The 16,560-nt window shown below is 67.8% G+C and overlaps 3 protein-coding genes across 3 annotated transcripts; all 3 read right to left on the bottom strand.

The window, feature by feature from the left end:
* Positions 1 to 15: 15 nt before the first annotated feature.
* On the bottom strand, positions 16 to 10,150 carry CHLRE_12g560450v5 (uncharacterized protein). Its single transcript, XM_043069167.1, has 15 exons — positions 10,040 to 10,150; positions 9,754 to 9,855; positions 9,631 to 9,687; positions 8,901 to 9,476; positions 8,567 to 8,728; positions 8,314 to 8,430; positions 7,222 to 8,196; positions 6,971 to 7,081; positions 6,068 to 6,787; positions 2,997 to 5,879; positions 2,503 to 2,793; positions 2,168 to 2,314; positions 1,363 to 1,901; positions 841 to 1,114; positions 16 to 595 (listed from the first exon to the last, which is right to left on the bottom strand). The coding sequence occupies exons 1-15, from the start codon at positions 10,085 to 10,087 to the stop codon at positions 407 to 409; spliced, it is 7,191 nt and encodes a 2,396-aa protein (XP_042918837.1). The 5' UTR covers positions 10,088 to 10,150; the 3' UTR covers positions 16 to 406.
* Positions 10,151 to 10,199: 49 nt separating this feature from the next.
* Positions 10,200 to 12,360, bottom strand: CHLRE_12g560500v5 (uncharacterized protein). Its single transcript, XM_001703078.2, has 4 exons — positions 12,216 to 12,360; positions 11,493 to 11,932; positions 11,016 to 11,261; positions 10,200 to 10,772 (listed from the first exon to the last, which is right to left on the bottom strand). Exons 1-4 carry the CDS (start codon positions 12,267 to 12,269, stop codon positions 10,508 to 10,510), a joined length of 1,005 nt encoding a protein of 334 aa, XP_001703130.2. The 5' UTR covers positions 12,270 to 12,360; the 3' UTR covers positions 10,200 to 10,507.
* A 582-nt stretch (positions 12,361 to 12,942) lies between these two features.
* Positions 12,943 to 16,510, bottom strand: CHLRE_12g560550v5 (uncharacterized protein). The gene is made up of 9 exons (XM_043069168.1): positions 16,108 to 16,510; positions 15,862 to 15,924; positions 15,566 to 15,709; positions 15,211 to 15,384; positions 14,870 to 14,950; positions 14,400 to 14,528; positions 14,162 to 14,191; positions 13,882 to 14,008; positions 12,943 to 13,694 (listed from the first exon to the last, which is right to left on the bottom strand). Exons 1-9 carry the CDS (start codon positions 16,264 to 16,266, stop codon positions 13,402 to 13,404), a joined length of 1,200 nt encoding a protein of 399 aa, XP_042918836.1. The 5' UTR covers positions 16,267 to 16,510; the 3' UTR covers positions 12,943 to 13,401.
* Positions 16,511 to 16,560: the final 50 nt, after the last annotated feature.

Below are 16,560 nucleotides of genomic sequence, written 5' to 3'. Positions count from 1 at the left end.
ATGCCAACAGGCTGGATTCGGGTCCGCTTACACATGATGAAGTACTTCTCCTGGTCTCAGCCAGCTCGCATTCCAAGCACCCACGCATGCACCTCGCGTCCCTAGCTCCTAGGCAAGCGAAACATTTCGTAGTTGAGCCAGGTACATATGCATGTCGTACTGCCTAGCGACCAAACGCGCTTCCAGTCCCTATCACCACCACCTCACGTCCACCTACCGTCCTAGGATGTCTATTAAGGCCTATGAATCTCCCGCTTCTTTGCTGTGCGTTCCTCCCCAACAGCCATGCCCCCACTTATTATATGTTATACCCGCCCTTGAACGCTGCGACTCGCTGCTACATGCTATACCCGCACTAAGCTCTTGCATTCATCACCACCTTAATACTAACAGCCCCAGCACATCCTCACAGCATGACCAGGATGTGCAGCAGCAGGATGTAGGCGCTGAACAGCAGCCGAGCCGTGGGCCGGCAGTACAGCGCCACCGTGAGCTTGTCGTGCAGCCGCGCCGCCGCCACCAGCACCGAGGCGGCGGCGGGCGGGCAGTTGCCGCGCAGCAGACCCGACAGGGGCTGGAAGGTGGTGGAGGCGCCCTGGGAGCAGGTGCGGCGGGTTTGGGGTTTGGGGTTTGGGTTTAGGGCGGGGTGGCGGCGACAAGGGGACGGCAGCGCTCGCGACCCCGTGTCCCACAATACTCGCTGCAAACAGCAAGCGCCCGCAACCAGGGGCCGTGCTGCTGTAATTGCATGCCCATACTGCCACACCCACACGCCCCAAACAATGCCTCCCGCACCCCCCGTTTGGGCTGGTATCTACAACCCCCTCCGCAAGCCCGCACCTGGAGCACCGCGCTCTCCGGGTCGTACACGCCCACCAGCTGGCTCGCCGTCTCGTCCCGCTTCTTGTCCGCCGCGGCCGCCGCCACACGGGCCGGGCTGGCGCTCACGCTGGCGGCGCCCCCGGCGGCGCCGGCCCCGGCGCCGCCCGCACCCGCGGCCTGCGCGTACCACTCCTGCGCGCGGCGCTGCTCCACCCGCAGCGCCACCTCCAGCTGCCCGCGCGCCTGGCGCTGCGACTCCAGCTCCGCCAATAGCCCGTCCACCTGGTTGGCCCTGCGAGGGTAGCCAATTAGCCATTTATGCAAACGGTCTGTGTGAAACATGGAAATGCCGACGTCCAGAGGAACAGGTGTGTAAGGAAGGGTGTGTTGAGTGGCCGTGATGTTTGCATACTCGTGTGCTGGCACCAGCCCCTTCACGTGGGCAGAGCATGGGCCCTGTTTCCCTAGGCTCCCCTCCTGAATTCCGTATACGGCAGCAGCAGTAGTAATGCAGCGGTTGGCACGCCCCGCTGCATCCACCTGGACACCAGCGTCGCCCGCTCCGCCGTCAGCTCCGCCACCTGCCGCCGCAGCTCCTGCACGCCCGCGCTGCCTGCCGCCACGCCATCGACCGTCGCCGCGCCCGCCGCCCGCAGCCGCTCCACCTCGGCGCCGGCGGCCGCGAACTGGTGCTGCACCTGCTCGTGCGCCGCCCTGAGCGCTGCAAGCTCCGCCGCCGCGTGCCCCTGCTGGTGCCCGACGGAGGGCGGCAGCGAGCGCGACTGCGACTGCGCCGCCGCTGCCGCCTGTGCTGCCGCCAGCTGCTCGTGCACCGCTGCAAGCTGCTGCTGGTGCGCCTGGCGCTGCGCCTCCGCCTGCACGGACGCCTCCGCCAGCGCGGCGTGCTGCTGCTCCACCTGTGCGGAGAGGGCGGCGGCACGCTGCGAGGCGGCTGCGGCGGCGCGGCCCGCATCCTCCAGGCGCGCCTGCAGCTGCTGCACGTGCGCTTGCGCCTCTGCCAAGGCGTGCGCCTGGGTGGACGCCTCTGCAGCCTGCACCTGCAGCGCGTGGGCCTGCTCCTGCGGGACCAGGGGGCCACAGGCGACAAAACATCACGTACGTCGGCATCCCGAACCCGTGGGCGTGTCGTGATCCACCGCGGGCGCATTCAAGTCAGTCCCGATGCAATTGGACGACAACCTAATCCCCCACGCTTATCCCCATTACTGTCCCAAACCATGCCCTGCTTGCCATGGGACCTCCGGTCTTCCAACCCGCCCCAACCACTCCGTCTTCTCCCTCCGTCCTCCACATGAACGTCTACCCGCCCCTAGACAAACCGCACCTGCGCCCGCTGCAGAGCCGCTGCGCTGCTGGCCAGCTGCTCCGCCTGCTGCTGGCAGAGCGCGTCCAGCCCCAGGCAGCGGCCCTCCAGCTCCTCGTTCTCGGTGCGCACCCGCGCCAGCTCGGAGCCGTGGCGGGCCAGCTCCGCCTGCACACCCGCGCCCCAGTCGCGCGCCAGCACAGCGTCAGCATCAAGTCATCCGCAGAGACGACGCACGAAGAGGACACACATTGGAGAGAGGACACACATTGGAGGAACATGACCGGGCAGTTCAGCAGCGTCAAGAGCCACGGAGCCGCAACCCGCGTGTGCGTGTGCGACAGCGCAGCACTTACCTCCAGCTGCGCCCTGCGCTGGTCCAGCTCCGCCACCCGCGCCGTGGCCGCCGCCAGCTGCTCCTCCGCCGCACTGGCGCCGCCCGCCACACTGGCCGCCAGCTGCTCGCGCTCCGCGGCGGCGGCTGCCAGCAGCTGCTCCAGCTCACCCGCGCGCTGCGCCGCCGCCGCCAGCTGCTCCCGGTCGGCCGCCGCCGCCGCCTGCGCCTGCAGCAGCTCCGCCTCCAGTCGGTCGGCGGCGTCGCGCAGGTCGGCCTCCGAGGCGCGGAGCGACTCCGCCTCCTCGGCAACCTGTGAGGAAGTGCGCGTGCGCATGATCAAGAAGGGACGTTTTGCATGTTGAGGGCAGAGGCAGTGACGATGGATGGCTTGGACAGCACGGGGCGGGTACTGCTAATAAGAAAAGGAGTGGTGGGAATGTACTTCAGCCGAAACGAGCGTTCGCGTGCCAAGCTGCGCAGCGTGGCTCGACCGCGTGCGCGTGCGACACGTACCTGCGCGCATGCTGCCCGCTCGCGCTCCAGCTCCTCTCCCAGTTGGCCGCAGCGCAGCTGCAGGTCCGTCACCAGCTGCGACTCCGCCGACCGAGCGCTGGCGTCCTGCTCCGCCGCTGCCCGCACCGCAGACAGCTCCGCCGCCAGCACCGCCTCCCGCTCCGCCGCCGCCGCCACCTCCTGCTGCAGCCGAGCCGCCTCGTGTTGCACCTGCGCGGCCTCCGCCGCTGCCGCCCGCGCCGCCTCCAGCTCCGCAATCAGGCCCGCTTCGCGCTCCGCCGCTGCCGCCACCTCCGCTTGCAGCTGCGCCACTGCAGACGCAGCCTCTGACGCGGCGGCCTGCGCCTCGGCCCGGGCCGCCTGCGCCTGCTCCAGTTGGCTCTGCAGCACTACCACCTGCTCGGAGGCGCCCTCGGACGCCGCGCTGAGCTGCGCCTGCAGCGCCGCCGCCTGGCTCTCCGCCTCCGCGGCCCGACCGTCCGACTGCAGCACCTGCACCTGCGCCTCCTCCAGCTCCGCTTCCACCCGGCGCCGCTGCTCCTGCGCCGCTTCCGCGGCCTGCTGCGCCTGCGCAAGCTCCGCGACGGTGGCCTCCGAGGCGTCCCTGGCTGCCGCCAGCTCCGCCTCCACCTGCGCCAGCTGCGCCTGCACCGCCTCCGCGCCCAGGTGCGATTGCGCCAGCTGTTCCTCCAGCTCGGCAACACGCATCCGCAGCGCGTCCGCCTCCTCGCTCGTCGGCCCAGACTCCAGAGCCCGCTCGGACTCCTGCTGCGCAAAGCGCGCCTCCGCCGCCACCAGCGCCGCCTCCAGCTCCGAGACCCGCCCGCGCGCGGCATCCAGCTCCGCCGCCGCGGCGGCTGCTGCTGCCTCCGCCACCGCCACCGCCTGCGCCTGCCCAGCTTCTGCCACAGCGTTTGCACCCGCGCCCGCGGCCGAGGCCGAGGCTGCAGCCGCCTGCTGCGCCTCCTCCAGTTGGGCCCGCAGCGTCTTGCAGGCCTCCTCCAGCAGCTCGCAGCGGTCCTGAGCGTCGGCGGCGTCCATGGCGCTGGTCTGCGCCTCCTCCAGCTCCGACTCCAGCTCCGACACGCGCCACTCCAGCTGCGACGCCTTGTGGCGCGCCTCCGCCAGCGACGCCTGCAGCGCCCCCAGCTCCGCGGCAGTGGTGAGCGCCGGCGCAGCTTCAGGCGTAGCTGCGTCAGCAGGCACAGACGCGGATGCCGGCTGCGCAGTGGGCGCGGAGGCGACCGGGGCGTCAGAAGCGTCCGTGCCCTCGCCAATCGCGTCAAATACGGCGTCGTTGTTCCACCCGCCGTCCGCGGCCAGCATCTCCGCGATGGCGTCGTTGCCGGCGTCGTCGTCCGCGGCGCCGCCGAACAGGGGCAGCGCGCGCTCTGTCAGCTGGACCGCCACTGGCTCGGGCGCAGCGTCTGTGGGTGCCGCAGGCTCTGGCTGCTGGTGGGGCTCCGGCTGCTGCTGCGGCTGCACCTGCTGCTGCTGCTGCTGGAGCTGCTCGGTGGCCGCCGCCAGCAGGCCTTGTAGCCTCGCCACCTCGTCGGCCTGCTCGTCGGCGCGGCGCTGCACCTCCGCCAGCTGCTTCGCCAGCTCATCCCGCTCCGCTGCCCCCACCGCCGTCTCCAGAACCGCCTCCACGCCGACGTCGGTGCCGGCCTCGCTGTGGCGCGGGTCGGTCGCCGCGGCCGCCTTGGCCGCCACCACGGCCTCCTGCGCCGCCGCCAGCTGCTGCTGCAGCTCTGCGCAGCGCTGCTGCGTCTCCTCCAGCGCGGAGCGCAGGCTCTCCGCCTCCGCCGCGACCAGCGCGTCATCCACCACGTCCGATGCGGCCTTGGTGATGGCCGCCTCCGCCAGCTGGCGGCGCAGGCCCTCCACCTCAGCCGCGTTGGCGGCGGTCGCCGCGTCCTGTGCCTCCTGCAGCTGCTGGCGCACCGCCTCCAGCTCCTCAGCCGCCGTGTCAGCCTTTACCTGCACCTCTGCCAGCAACGCCGCCCTGGTGTGCAGGCTGTGCCGCAGCTCGCCCGAGTGCGCCTCCGCCTCCGCCAGCGCCGACTGCAGGTCTGACACCTCGCCGCGCAGCGACTCCACCGCCGCCTGGTCGCTCGCCACCTGCTCCGACGCCAGGCGGTACGCACCCCGCGCCTCCTCCAGCTCCGCCGCCCGCGCCTCCGCCTGTGCCTCGGCGTCGGCGGCGCGCCGCGCCAGCTCCGCCAGCTGCGCCTCCGCCTCCGCCTTAGCCGCCTCCGCCGCCGCCCGCGCCTCCTCCAGCTGCTGCTGCAGCACCTGCGCGACCTCCCCACCGGCCTCACTTGCCTTGGCCAGCGCCGCCCGCAGCTCCTCCACCTCCTGCATCTGCGCCTCTGCCTCCGCCTTGGCCTGCTCCAGCTTCTGCTGCAGCCCCGCCGTCTCCACCGCCGCCGCTTCGGCCTTCTCCACCGCCTCATCCGACCTGCGGCGCAGCGCCTCGTTCTCCGCCTGCTGCTCCTCCACCGCCTCCTTCAACGCCGCCACCTGCTCCTTGCTAGAGTCAAGTCGCTCAGCAAGCGCCTCAGCCTCCGCCTTGGCCTCGGCGGCAAGGCCCTCGGCAGCCTCGCGCGCCGCCGCCGCCTCGGTGGCGGCCGCCTGCGAGGTTGCAACCTCGCCCTGCAGCACCGCCTGTGCCTCCGCCAGCCGCGTGAGCTGAGCCTCCAGGCCCGCTACGCGCTCAGCAGCAGCAGCGGCGCCGGCCTCGGCGTCGGCGGCGCGCTGTGAGGCTGCCTGCTCCGCAGCCTGGGCCTCCTCCAGCCGTGAGCGCAGGCCGTCGGCCTCAGCCATGAGCTCGGCGCAGCGCTCCTGCAGCTGCTCCACCTGAGCGCTGGACTCGGCGTTGGCCTGTACGGCACACGCGGGGCCGCATGCGGCGTGTGTGTCAGGGGGCGACCAGTCACCATCGCAAACGGCCCGCCTGAAGCCCAGGCCATGCCAGTATGCGACCTTGTCACCGCGCACAACGCCTCTCTGTACGTTTGCCCCCAAGTTGGCCAGCTCTTACACTTCTCCTGAGATCCAAAACCCCGCACCTGCGCCTCCTTCAGCTTGGCCTCCAGCTCGCCAACGCGCTCCTTCAGCTTGGCCTTCTCCTCCTTCATCTTGCCGAACTGCGACTTGGCGGTGGCCATGCGACTGTTCTGGTCAGCGACCTTGGCCTCCAGCTCCGTGACGCGCGCCTGCAGCTCGGCCGCGCCCGCCGCCTCGCGCCGCGCCGCCTCCAGCTCCTCCGCCGCCTTGGCCAGCGCGCCCTGCGCGTCACTGAGCACGGCCTGCAGCTCCGCGGTGCGCGAGGCGGCGGCGGCCGCGGCCTCCTGCAGCTCCTGCCGCTCGCGCTCCGCCGCCTCCTGCGCCTCCGACAGCTGCGCGCTGAGCGAGGCCAGCGCGGCCTTCTCCGCCTGCAGGCTGTGCCGCAGCTCGCCCGAGTGCGCCTCCGCCTCCGCCAGCGACGACTGCAGGTCTGACACCTCGCCGCGCAGCGACTCCACCGCCGCCTGGTCGCTCGCCACCTGCTCCGACGCCAGGCGGTACGCGCCACGCGCCTCCTCCAGCTCCGCCGCCCGCGCCTCCGCCTGCGCCTCGGCGTCGGCGGCGCGCTGCGCCAGCTCCGCCAGCTGCGCCTCGAGCTCGGCGTGTACGGCGGCCTCAGCCTCCGCAACCCTCGCCTCCGCCTCGATTAGCGCCTCCTTCACGTCCTTGAGTTGCGCCGCCTGCTGCACCAGCTTGGCCTCCATCTGGTCCTGGGCGTCGGCCTGCGTTGGGGCGGCGACAGCAGTAGACCACGAAAAGCAAAGTTGCAGGGTTGGGGGTTGGCGTCGGTGGCAGCGGGCACTGGGCATGGAAGCTTGGTGGGCGGCGCGCGACACCCAGCGGTCCTGAGGCGCAACAAGCCCACACCTGGACTAGGGGAGGCCGCTTGTGCGCATATCACACACCTGCTCGCTGTACTGCTGCTGCAGCTGTTCGTTGTCAGAGCGGAGCTGCTCGTTGTCCGTCCGCAGAGCCTCACGCTGGGCGCGCAGGTCCTCTATGGAGCCCTCCGATACCTGTGCAGGAGGTGAGAGGGTCGACTGAGCGCAAGCCGTATGCCCACGCAGGCGATACACCCTCTGGAACGGATCGCAACCTCCGCCGCATCCACAATGCAACCATACCCACACCCATAGTTGCTCCCATACCAGCGCACCTCCAGCTTCTGCTTGAGCGAGCTCAGCTGCTCAGCCACCTCCGCCAGCTGGGCATTCAGGCCCCGGGCCTCCTCCCGCGCCTGCGCCGCCGCCTCCCGCGCCTCCTGAGCCTCCTTCGCCGCCGCTGCCGCCCGCGCCTCAGCCGCTGCCGCCGCTGCGCCGCCGCCGGCTGACGCGGCCGCGACCTCCTCCTTTGCCTTCGCCAGCTCCTCCTTGGCCTTCTTGAACGCCGCCTTGCCCTTTGCCAACGAGGCCTTCTCCTTGGTGAGCTCCTCGTTCGTCCGAGTCAGCTCCGCCTCCAGCTCCGACACACGCGCATTCAAGGACGCCAGCGCTGCCTCGTGTGCCTCGCGTGCTGCGGCCTCCGCCGCAGCCACAGCCGACGCGACGGCGTCGCTGCCGGGGCGCGCGCTGAGCTCCGCGCGCAGCTGCTCAAGCTCTGCGCGCAGCGCTGCTGCCGCGGCGTCGCTCGCCTCCGCCTCCTCCCGCTGAGCCTCACAACTAGCGGTCAGGCCATGGATCTTCGCCTGCAGCTCTGCCGCCTGTGAGGCGGCGCGCGCCTCCAGCTCCGCGACCGACGCCCGCAGCGCAGCGCATTCCGCCTCCAGCGCCTGCATGGCCGCGCTGCCGCCCTGCCTCGCTTCCGCCAGCTCCGCCTCCAGCGCCGCAACGCGCGCGTCGGCACCCGCACGCCTCTCCAACTCCGCAGCGGCGGCCGCCTGCGCCGCCTCCACCGCCGCCTGCAGCTCGGCGGCGCGCGCCTCCAGCTCCGGCACGCGGTCGGCAGCTGGGCGCAGCTGCTCCTGCTCCGCCGCCAGCTGGTCCCGCTGCGCGGCCACGTCGGCCAGCTGCTGCCGCAGCTCCGCCTGCGCGGCGACCAGCTCCGCCACCTGCGCAGCGCCGCTCTCCGCACCCGCCGCGTCCGCCTGCAGCCGGGCCTCCAGCGCCTCCTTCTCTTGGGCCAGGGAAGCCAGCTGCAATATGGGAGCGCGGCGATGGGGAGCATGGTGACGAGGATGCCAACCGCAGTTGTGTGGCGATCGCATGAGCCAAGAGCACGCGTGTGTACACTGCGCTAAAAGGACCCCCACCTGCTGTCGCGCCTCCGCCAGCTCCGCCTTGCGGTGGTTGCTCTGCTCCTTGAGCTTATCAAACCGGACCTTGCCCTCCTCCTTCAGCTTCTCATACTTGGTCTCCAGGACGCTTGCCTGCGGCCCAAGATCATCAAGGTCAGTTACTGCCCCACGCCCACCGTTCCACGCAAATGGCCGTGTTCGGGTTGCTACCCAATCACCCGCAATCAGGGCCACCGTCCAGCTGCGAGAGATGAGTTCTAAATTACACCTGCTGTGCCCGCGCCACCAGCGCGCCCACGTCCTCGCCGCCCAGCTGCTCCTTGAGCTGCTGCAGCTCCGCCGCCGCCACGCGCGCCTCCGCCAGCTCGGCGTCCTTTGCCTCCAGCTGCGATCGCAGCTCCGCGTGCAGGGCCTCCCAGTGCGCAAGCTCCTGCAGCAGACGCCACAGGCATCGTCAAACACACCACAAGACAGCATCAACGCGTGTGCTTGCCTGGCTCTTGCCTCTACCCATGGGCGGCCACGCCCCCGCAGTCAGGACTTCCCTGCTCTGCCCGCTGCAAGACACCGCCTGGGACATACCCACGCACCCCTGGCCTTACCTCTTTGGTCTTGCGCTGCAGCTCCCGCAGCTCCTCCACCTCCGCCTGCAGCGCCGCCACCTGGCCGCTGCCCTCACCGTGCGCCGCCGTTGCCGCCTCCAGCTGCGTCCGCAGCGAGCCCACCTGCGCCTCTAGGTCCTCGCGCGCCGAGCTAAGCGTGGCCACGTGCGCCGCCAGCTCCGCCTTGCTGGCGCCCACCTCCGCCACCTCCCGCCGCAGCCGCTCCACCTCCGCCTGAAGCTCGCCTAGACGGGCGTCCTCGATGGCGGCAGCCGGCTCCGGCAGAGCTGGCGCCACGGCCCTGGTTTGCGACCACTGGGGCTCGGGCACCGGCTGCGTGGCCTGTGCAGCTGCTAGCTGCTCGGAAGGCTTCTCCACAGTGGATCTGCTGGCTACTGCCTCGGGTTCCACTGTTTGAGTCGCCTCCACGGGCGCGGCGCCAGAGGCAGCGGAAGCTTGAGGGGTCAGATGTGTGTCCTCGTCCGGTGTCGCCGCCGCTGCAGGCGGCGGAGTGACCGGCTCCGAAGCGTCGTCGCCCATCGGCGGGACGGTGCGCAGGGGCGATGCAGGGGCGGCCTGCACATGTTGTTCAGATTCAGATATCAACTTGGAGCGCGTGTGCGCAGTGGCTTGCCAGCCATAGGACGGGGGCCCCTCCTACAGTCCGCAGACAAGCGCAGCTGCGACAGCCCACGACCCTCCCGCTCAGGCCCCTGGCCTTCCAACGTACCAGCTGGGGCACATCAGCAGCCGTGGACGTGGCTGTTACATCGACCTTTCCGTTCACCTGCAACGGGAGTCAGACGCCGGTGTTGTCGAGCGTGTGGAGACACCGAGGCACAGCTGCACGTACCTGTGCGGCCGGCGGGGTGGACGCCGGGGCTGCGGCCTTCGGAGTCGCTGGTGAAGCTCCCGACGCCTTATGCGTCGCGCGCTTACTCTTGAACTTGGCGAGCTGCAAGACATTCCGTCGGCAATTCAAGATCAAAAGCTGCACCATAGCGCGGTGGCCCCCTTCTGCAGCTGACAGCCCCAGGCCGAGGCCACTGGTGATAGCCTTACACAACAGCTTGGCTTTGCAACTTGGTGTCTGCAATTTTCGGCTGTTGCTGCCCCCAAAGCCTTCCGTGCAGTCTCACCACATCGGCTCCAAGACTTTTAAGCTCTGCACTCTTTTGCGTTGACATTTTCGTCGGCGCGACGAAGCCAATTTTGGTCTCAAAGCGTCAGGGGCTGGTCCATGTCCGCAGCACGAAATAAGAGCCTAAATTGTTTGATAAGGATAAGGAACAGTGAACGAACTGGGACCAGGTGACATTGGCGACAAGACAGGGCACACGTGTGCATCGCAGTCCGGGTATGGCCGTGGTATGGGCACCCGCTAACCCCTTTCTCGAGCACCTTGTCCTTTTTCCCTCCACACGCACGCTTGTCGTATCTCTTGCGCTCTATGCAAAGCCACCGAACCCGCACACTCCCCTCCTCAAGTGACGCGGTCACAGTCGCATTACGCCGTGATCCACCACAGGCCACCGCCTACCTCCTCACTCCTCCCCCGCACCAGCAAAACAACTCTGGCCGACTGGCAAGTAGCCTATGCCGGGAACTCATGCCTTACTATGTGGCCCCGGCCCGCATGCCACCAGCCGCTTGACCTCAGCCGCCTGCATCCTCGCTAGCAACGTCTTCCGGCCCCCTTCCCACTGCTGGAAGCGCAGCGTGTCCCACAGCGGAGTCGGCGCCAGGTGCGGCTCCTCGGTTGGGTCGAAGCCCAAATGCACCAGCGCATATCCCAGCGCGCAGCTGCTGTCATCGTGCTCCGTAGTCAGCTTTTTGGGATCCCAGAGGAAGCTCACACCGGAGGCCGCGAGACTGCGGCAGGGGGCAAGGCGCGGGGTGTGTGTGTGTGTGTGGGGGGGGGGGGGGTGCGCGTCGCGATTACAACCTGGAACACAATCTCATCACTAAAGCTGCCAGGAGGAACGGCCGTGACATGCTGTATGTCATGCTCTACAACCAACATGAATGCCCATATATACACCGGTATGGTGCGCTGGGCAGCATAACTAGCAAGGCCCTGCTTGCCCCCGGCGCTAGCCGTGATTATTGACCCACTTGCGCAGGTGGGCGGCGTACTGGAGCCGCAGCAGCAGCTTCTCGCCGCCGTCGCTCTTGAGGCACCGTGTCAGCCAGACACCAGCCTCCGGCGTGGGCGAGTAGCGCGCCGCCCGCATGGCGCTGCCGACCGGCCAGTCCGCAAAGCAGCGGTGCAGCTCCAGCAGCCTGCACGTCAGCATCTTTGACGACAGGCCCAGCACTGCGGGCCGGTTCATGATGATCTCGGCTGCAAGCTGCTTGGGCCTGTAGGCGTGACGGTGCAATGAGGGATGCATTGCAGCCCGCTTGTAATTGATGAGATTGAAGCTGCCCCAAGCCCTGTACACTTACTTTCCACAGCAGCGCTGGGCTCTGAAACCCTGCCAGGACCACATCAGTACCTTGTCAGTGAACGCCGCCCCTTCGCAACGCCAACCCAACGTACGGACACGTCCCCACCAGCAGGCACCCAGGCAGCCCAGGCAGTCCACTCACTCCTTGGCCCCCATCTTCCGCAGAGTCACAATCAGCGCCTCCACCCGCTGGCGCAGCAGATGCACTGGTTCGTCCGGCAGGCCCAGCACCAACAGGTCACGGACCCGCTCTATCGTCATGCCACGTGTCCGCCAGTCGCTGCAACCCCCTCCGCCACCGCCACGGCCGCTGCTGCTGCCTCCGCCTTCGCCACGCGCGCTGCCGTCAGGAAACGCGGGCGCTAGCGCCTCCGCCAGCGCCATCAGGTGCTGCAGCATGCCGTTGAAGTCATTACGCAGCAGCACACCAGGCCTGGCCTTGAGTGCGGCGTAGGTGGCAGCGGCGTCTGGTAGAAGCTCGAGCGCGCCCGCCGCGCGCGCCTCCACCTCCTCGGGCGGGAGGTGCTGTAGAAGATCGAGCTCAGTCTTTGACCGCAGCATCCAGCGGTAGGGCAGGTACAGCTGTTGGGACACGTGGACACGAGGGCACGCATGTACGGGCCACCCGGCTATCAGCACGTACGGGTAGGTATGATGGTGCTGCCATGCTGGTAAGGCGTTGAGGCGTTACTGAAATCCAGGAACTAAAATGCAGTATGTATGCCTGAGCGAGCGATCGAGATGGGTGCTTGTCACACTGCCCGGCGGCTTCCAATCTCACAACTACAACCGCAACAACCGCTGGGGTGCAGCAACCCACCGTTGCGCCCTCGCAACACCCAAGCAACCCAACCGAACAGCTCACCACTCGCCGCAGTGCCGCCTGCGCATCGGCGGGCGGACCCTCCACCGCCACCATATGCGGGCTCGGCCAGTCTAAACGGGTCCGCAACGGGATCTTAGGCAGGGTGTGCCATGGCAACGCCAGCATGGTACGGCTGTCCCGCGCCCTGCGGTCGGCTTCGAGCCTTTCGGTGATATGGCTGCTCCGCCTTCCGCATTTCCATCACCCTCAGCAATCAGGGGCTGCTGCTGCTGCAGCCACAGCCGGCACATCCGGATGTGGGCGTAGCACTCTTTGGCTTCGTCCACACGCCACTGGGGGTACTGGGGGACGCTGTACTGGTAGCTGGGGGCTACGAGAGCCGCGCGCTGCTGCTCCTTGCGCACGAGCGCTGCGACGGCTGGCGCAAAGCTGGCGTGCTGTTTCGCGGTCGCAGCGCTCATGGCGGCGGCTGCCCCGCCACCCGTGTCTCCGGTAGGGGTGCCCGCGCCCACTGCACTACACTTGGTCGCGATGCGGCTCCTGCTGCGGGAACGTGTCCAGGTCGTCGCCGTGGGGTCCCCAGTTGCACTAGCGCTGGCGCCGGGATTATAGCTGCGAACAACACCTGGCGCGCCAGATCCGCATGGCCTCCGCAAGTCGCGCGCACAACAGCGCGCTGCTTGCGTTGCTGAAGAGCCTGCTGTGACCGGGGCCGCGGCCCGAAGCCGCCCCGCCCCACGAGTTTTTGTGCCGTGCGGTGTCCAGCCAGATGGTAGCATGTTAAGGGGACGACTAACGTTCATATATGCTGCTTTCCAGCACGCATCACGAACAGAAGATTTCGACCGCAAAGTGCGAAGGTCTTTATCATAAGCGATCGCAGTAAGCTAAAGAACGTAACTTTGACTAATTACACTTACTTCACGAGCCCGAGTTTGTCCCAAAATCAACGGTTGTTCCGTCCCATCTTCCATGTCGCGCGGCAACCTTCTAAACCTTCCAGGCTCCCATCGCCTCTCCCGCATTCTCCGCACGTGCGGTCATACCCCACCGAAGCCGCGCATTGATATCAAAATTTGCGCACTGCTAACCTGCGGCCCCCATGGCAGTCCGCATCCCTCCACTGCATCCAGCCCGATCCACCAAATCCGCCACCAAACCACTCCCCACTCCACCTCCTCCTTACTGCAACGGCTACCCATCCAGTACTCCAGTAGCCGAAGCACTAAGCCGCCGCCACAGCCTGCTGCGTCTGCACCTGCGACTGCTCGGCCGGCAGCGCCAGCCGCTTGCCACGCAGGCCGTTCTTCCAGTCCTTGGCTGCCATGGCCTTCTTAGTGGGAGGCTGCACCTGCAGCACCTCCAGGACCCCCCCGCACGCACACGGCACCAGCATGGCGTCACCCTCAAACACGATGGCGGCACCCGCCGCCCCCGGGGCGCTGCTGTCGGCGCCGCCGCGGGACTGACTGGGCAGCCGCGTGCGCAGGATCTTGACCTCAATCACCTCTGATGCACCTGTTGCGTACGACACCATGTGCGGCGCATGAGTTTGGGTCAGGTCATCAAGCACCTCAGGCGATGCAGCAGCCGACGCTTACTCGATGCCTGCTGCATGCATATACGGCAATCCCAGCCGGGCATCACTCCTCCAGCAAGTTTAATGCCCCGTACTGCTAACCTAAGCACACACACACGCACGCACCTGACGCCTCATCCGTGACCTCGAAGCGCGCGCTGGTGCCGGGCCAGCCAGCGAAGCCCCGCACCCGGTTGTGCGTGACCTCGGCACTGTCGCGAGCAAAGTCCAGCATCGACTCCTCCCGGCCCAACTGCGCACACACGTGGCACGTGGGCATGGGTCAGGTGCAGCGTTGGCACATGTCGCTGTGACACAGGCAGGCCAGGCGCAAGGTGTGGCTGGCCTGCGGGCGCCTGTACGTTCACGTGCCGCACTGGTGGCTGGGCTGAGACACGGGTCGCACCTTGGCGGCGTGCAGCACCTGGCTCTCATCCTGTCAGGACACGTGGCGTGGCGTGGGAATGCGTGCGCAGTTACGGGGGTGGGTGGGAGGAAATCCGGGGGCAGAGCAACAGTACGAGCGGGTCACGAACGGCATGCGGGCAGGCAGCAAACGGTTTGCCCATACCGCTTCCGCCAACAACGCAACTCCCCGCCAAAGCCGCCACAGCAGCCGCCTCACAGCTCCCGTGCTGCCCCACCTGCGGCACCGCCAGCTGCTGCCCCCGGCCCGCCCACACGTCCGGCAGCCGGTCCAGCAGCAGCTGCGTGCCCAGTCCGAACAGCTGAGTCAGCAGCTCGGGCGCCTGGATGTCGGGGTCCACCGCCACCTGCGGCAGCAGCAGCGGTAGCAGTAGCAGCAGCAGTGGCCGTAGTAGTGGAAGCAGTAGCAGCAGCAGTGGCCGCAGTAGTAGAAGCAGTAGCAGCGCGGGAGTTATAAGGCCAGTGTCAAAGCACGGCACAGAGGTGTCCCGTGAGCGCCGGCGCGCAGGCATGAAGGAGGCCTGGGCTGCTGCGCGAGGAGGTAGCCAGGCACGTGTCATGCGGTGCTGCGGCGCTTATACAGTTTGACTTCGTGCAGTGGCGCGGATATCCAATGCCAAAGCCTGCCTGCGTGGCGGCAACGACACGTATGCCGCCCTGCCCTGCACCCAGCCGTGCCCCAGCTCACCCTTTGCTGCGCCAGCACGGGCCCGGCGTCACAGGCCAGCACCGTGTAGGCCACACTGACGCCCGTCTCCCTGACACCGTCCTGCAGAGCACAGACAAACAGGGGCGGCATCCCGACGGCGGGATAGACATGGGTGCCTTACGCCTTGCCTCTGCTTTACACCTGGACTGACCTCCTCGCTATGCCGGCAACCTGACGTTCGAGCACCCTGCACCCTGCGCCGCCGCCCTGGTTACGCACCCCCATCGGAAGACCGCCCCTGCGCCCCCTAAACGCCCACACAAGAGCGCAGGCATACACGCCGTGTCCTCCCCCGTTCCCACACACACACGCGCTCCTACCTCCAGCGCGCGCTGTACGGGCGCGGCGCCCCGGTAGCGCGGCAGCAGGCTGGGGTGCACGTTGAGGGTGCCGAGGCGGGGCGTGTCCAGGAAGCGCTGCGGCAGCATGTTGCCGTACGCCGCCGTCACCGCCAGGTCGGGCTGCAGCTCCGACAGCGCCGCCAGGAAGGACTCCTGACACGTGATGACGGCACAAGATGATGGTCGCATAAACTATAAGGGCTTGGAGACGGAGAAAAGCGTGCGTGGCTCGGGGCTCTTCTAACTCCATGTGACCGCAACAAACCGTCACCGCGTGTCAGCCATTCTGATACTGGCCTTGATTCTCCCTAGCCCTTAGCGGCCTCTTTCGCACCTCCTTGGCCCGCGCCGGGCACAGTATGGCCTCGGGCGCCAGCAGGCCGCTGTCCCGCGCCAGGGCCTCCACGGGCGAGGGCTGGGCCACGGCGCGGTTGCCTCGGCCGCGCGGCTTGCCCGGCTGAGAGACCACCATGGCCACCTGCAGGACGTGTGTGTGTATGTGTGTATGTGTGTGTGTGTGGGAGGGGGGGCGGGAGAGGAGGGTGCAGGATACAGCACGGCAAATTGGGAACGGGCATGCTGGTGAGGTGCAGGGCTGTGGCGCGCCGTCGCCAGCGGCGACACACGCACCTCGAACTGTGCCCCGGGCTGCTGTGATGCGGTCAGCAGCTGCTGCAGCACACCCGCAGCAACCTGGGATCCACGGGTGGGCAGGATGAGGACGGCAGGAGGGGTCAAGGCGGTACAGGCACAGGCTCGATCTACTGTATGTCACATATTTGTGTCCGAACGGCGGGGCGGCTCCGTGCAACGTGCATCACGTCCTGTCCACCAAGACTGCATGCCCGCTGAGAGCTCGACACAAATCGCGCTTACATCAGGGGTGCCCAGGAATACCACGCGCTGCTTCCGGTCGCCATTGGCGGAGGCCTGTGCTGTGACCACCAGACGCCGGGAGCAAGCACCGTGGCCGGCGTGCCGACCCGTCGGCGCCCTGGCCGCAGTAAACGGGCGCCATTGCTTCCCAACGAGCATACTTCAGCAATGAATTACAGCGCGAAGGACCAGGCTTGACCGCAGTGTGTGAAATTTGGGTTCTGCAAGGATACTTCTGCCCCGCTTGATATCGCAGTTACTTCTTGCAATGAATTGTTTAAGTGCGGAGTGGTCAATCTTCAAATCAGCGACCACTCGTCGTTCCGCACTGTGGTGGACCCAAAGGTTGGAATGTGCAAGACGCTTTAAGACACCGCGCGGCTCTCTCCACCGCTACAGTAAGTGTTTGATGAGAAGGGGAGGCGGGGTTGGAGGCAGGGGGTCGACTGGATG

This window comes from Chlamydomonas reinhardtii, chromosome 12 (genome assembly GCF_000002595.2).
Source record: "Chlamydomonas reinhardtii strain CC-503 cw92 mt+ chromosome 12, whole genome shotgun sequence".
NCBI classification, from domain to species: Eukaryota; Viridiplantae; Chlorophyta; class Chlorophyceae; order Chlamydomonadales; family Chlamydomonadaceae; genus Chlamydomonas; species Chlamydomonas reinhardtii.
The sequence above is the reverse complement of the archived record's forward strand: the minus strand, read 5'-3'. Positions and strand labels throughout refer to the sequence as shown.

Bases quoted from the DNA above. Each gene is read 5' to 3' on its own strand.
- CHLRE_12g560450v5 (XM_043069167.1), bottom strand. From the start codon at position 10,087: ATGTCAACGCAAAAGAGTGCAGAGCTTAAAAGTCTTGGAGCCGATGTG. The intron at 8,729-8,900 runs GTAAGGCCAGGG...CGTCTGCTGCAG, and splicing joins TGCAGCGCAAGACCAAAGAG to GAGCTTGCGCACTGGGAGGC. The intron at 8,197-8,313 runs GTGGGGGTCCTT...CCCATATTGCAG, and splicing joins TGGCGGAGGCGCGACAGCAG to CTGGCTTCCCTGGCCCAAGA.
- CHLRE_12g560500v5 (XM_001703078.2), bottom strand. From the start codon at position 12,269: ATGGTGGCGGTGGAGGGTCCGCCCGCCGATGCGCAGGCGGCACTGCGG. The intron at 11,933-12,215 runs GTGAGCTGTTCG...GTGTCCCAACAG, and splicing joins AGGCGGCACTGCGGCGAGTG to CTGTACCTGCCCTACCGCTG. The intron at 11,262-11,492 runs GTGAGTGGACTG...TCACGCCTACAG, and splicing joins CGGAAGATGGGGGCCAAGGA to GCCCAAGCAGCTTGCAGCCG.
- CHLRE_12g560550v5 (XM_043069168.1), bottom strand. From the start codon at position 16,266: ATGCTCGTTGGGAAGCAATGGCGCCCGTTTACTGCGGCCAGGGCGCCG. The intron at 14,192-14,399 runs GTGGGGCAGCAC...GTGTCCTGACAG, and splicing joins AGCAGCTGGCGGTGCCGCAG to GATGAGAGCCAGGTGCTGCA. The intron at 13,695-13,881 runs GTGCGTGCGTGT...CGTACGCAACAG, and splicing joins GGTCACGGATGAGGCGTCAG to GTGCATCAGAGGTGATTGAG.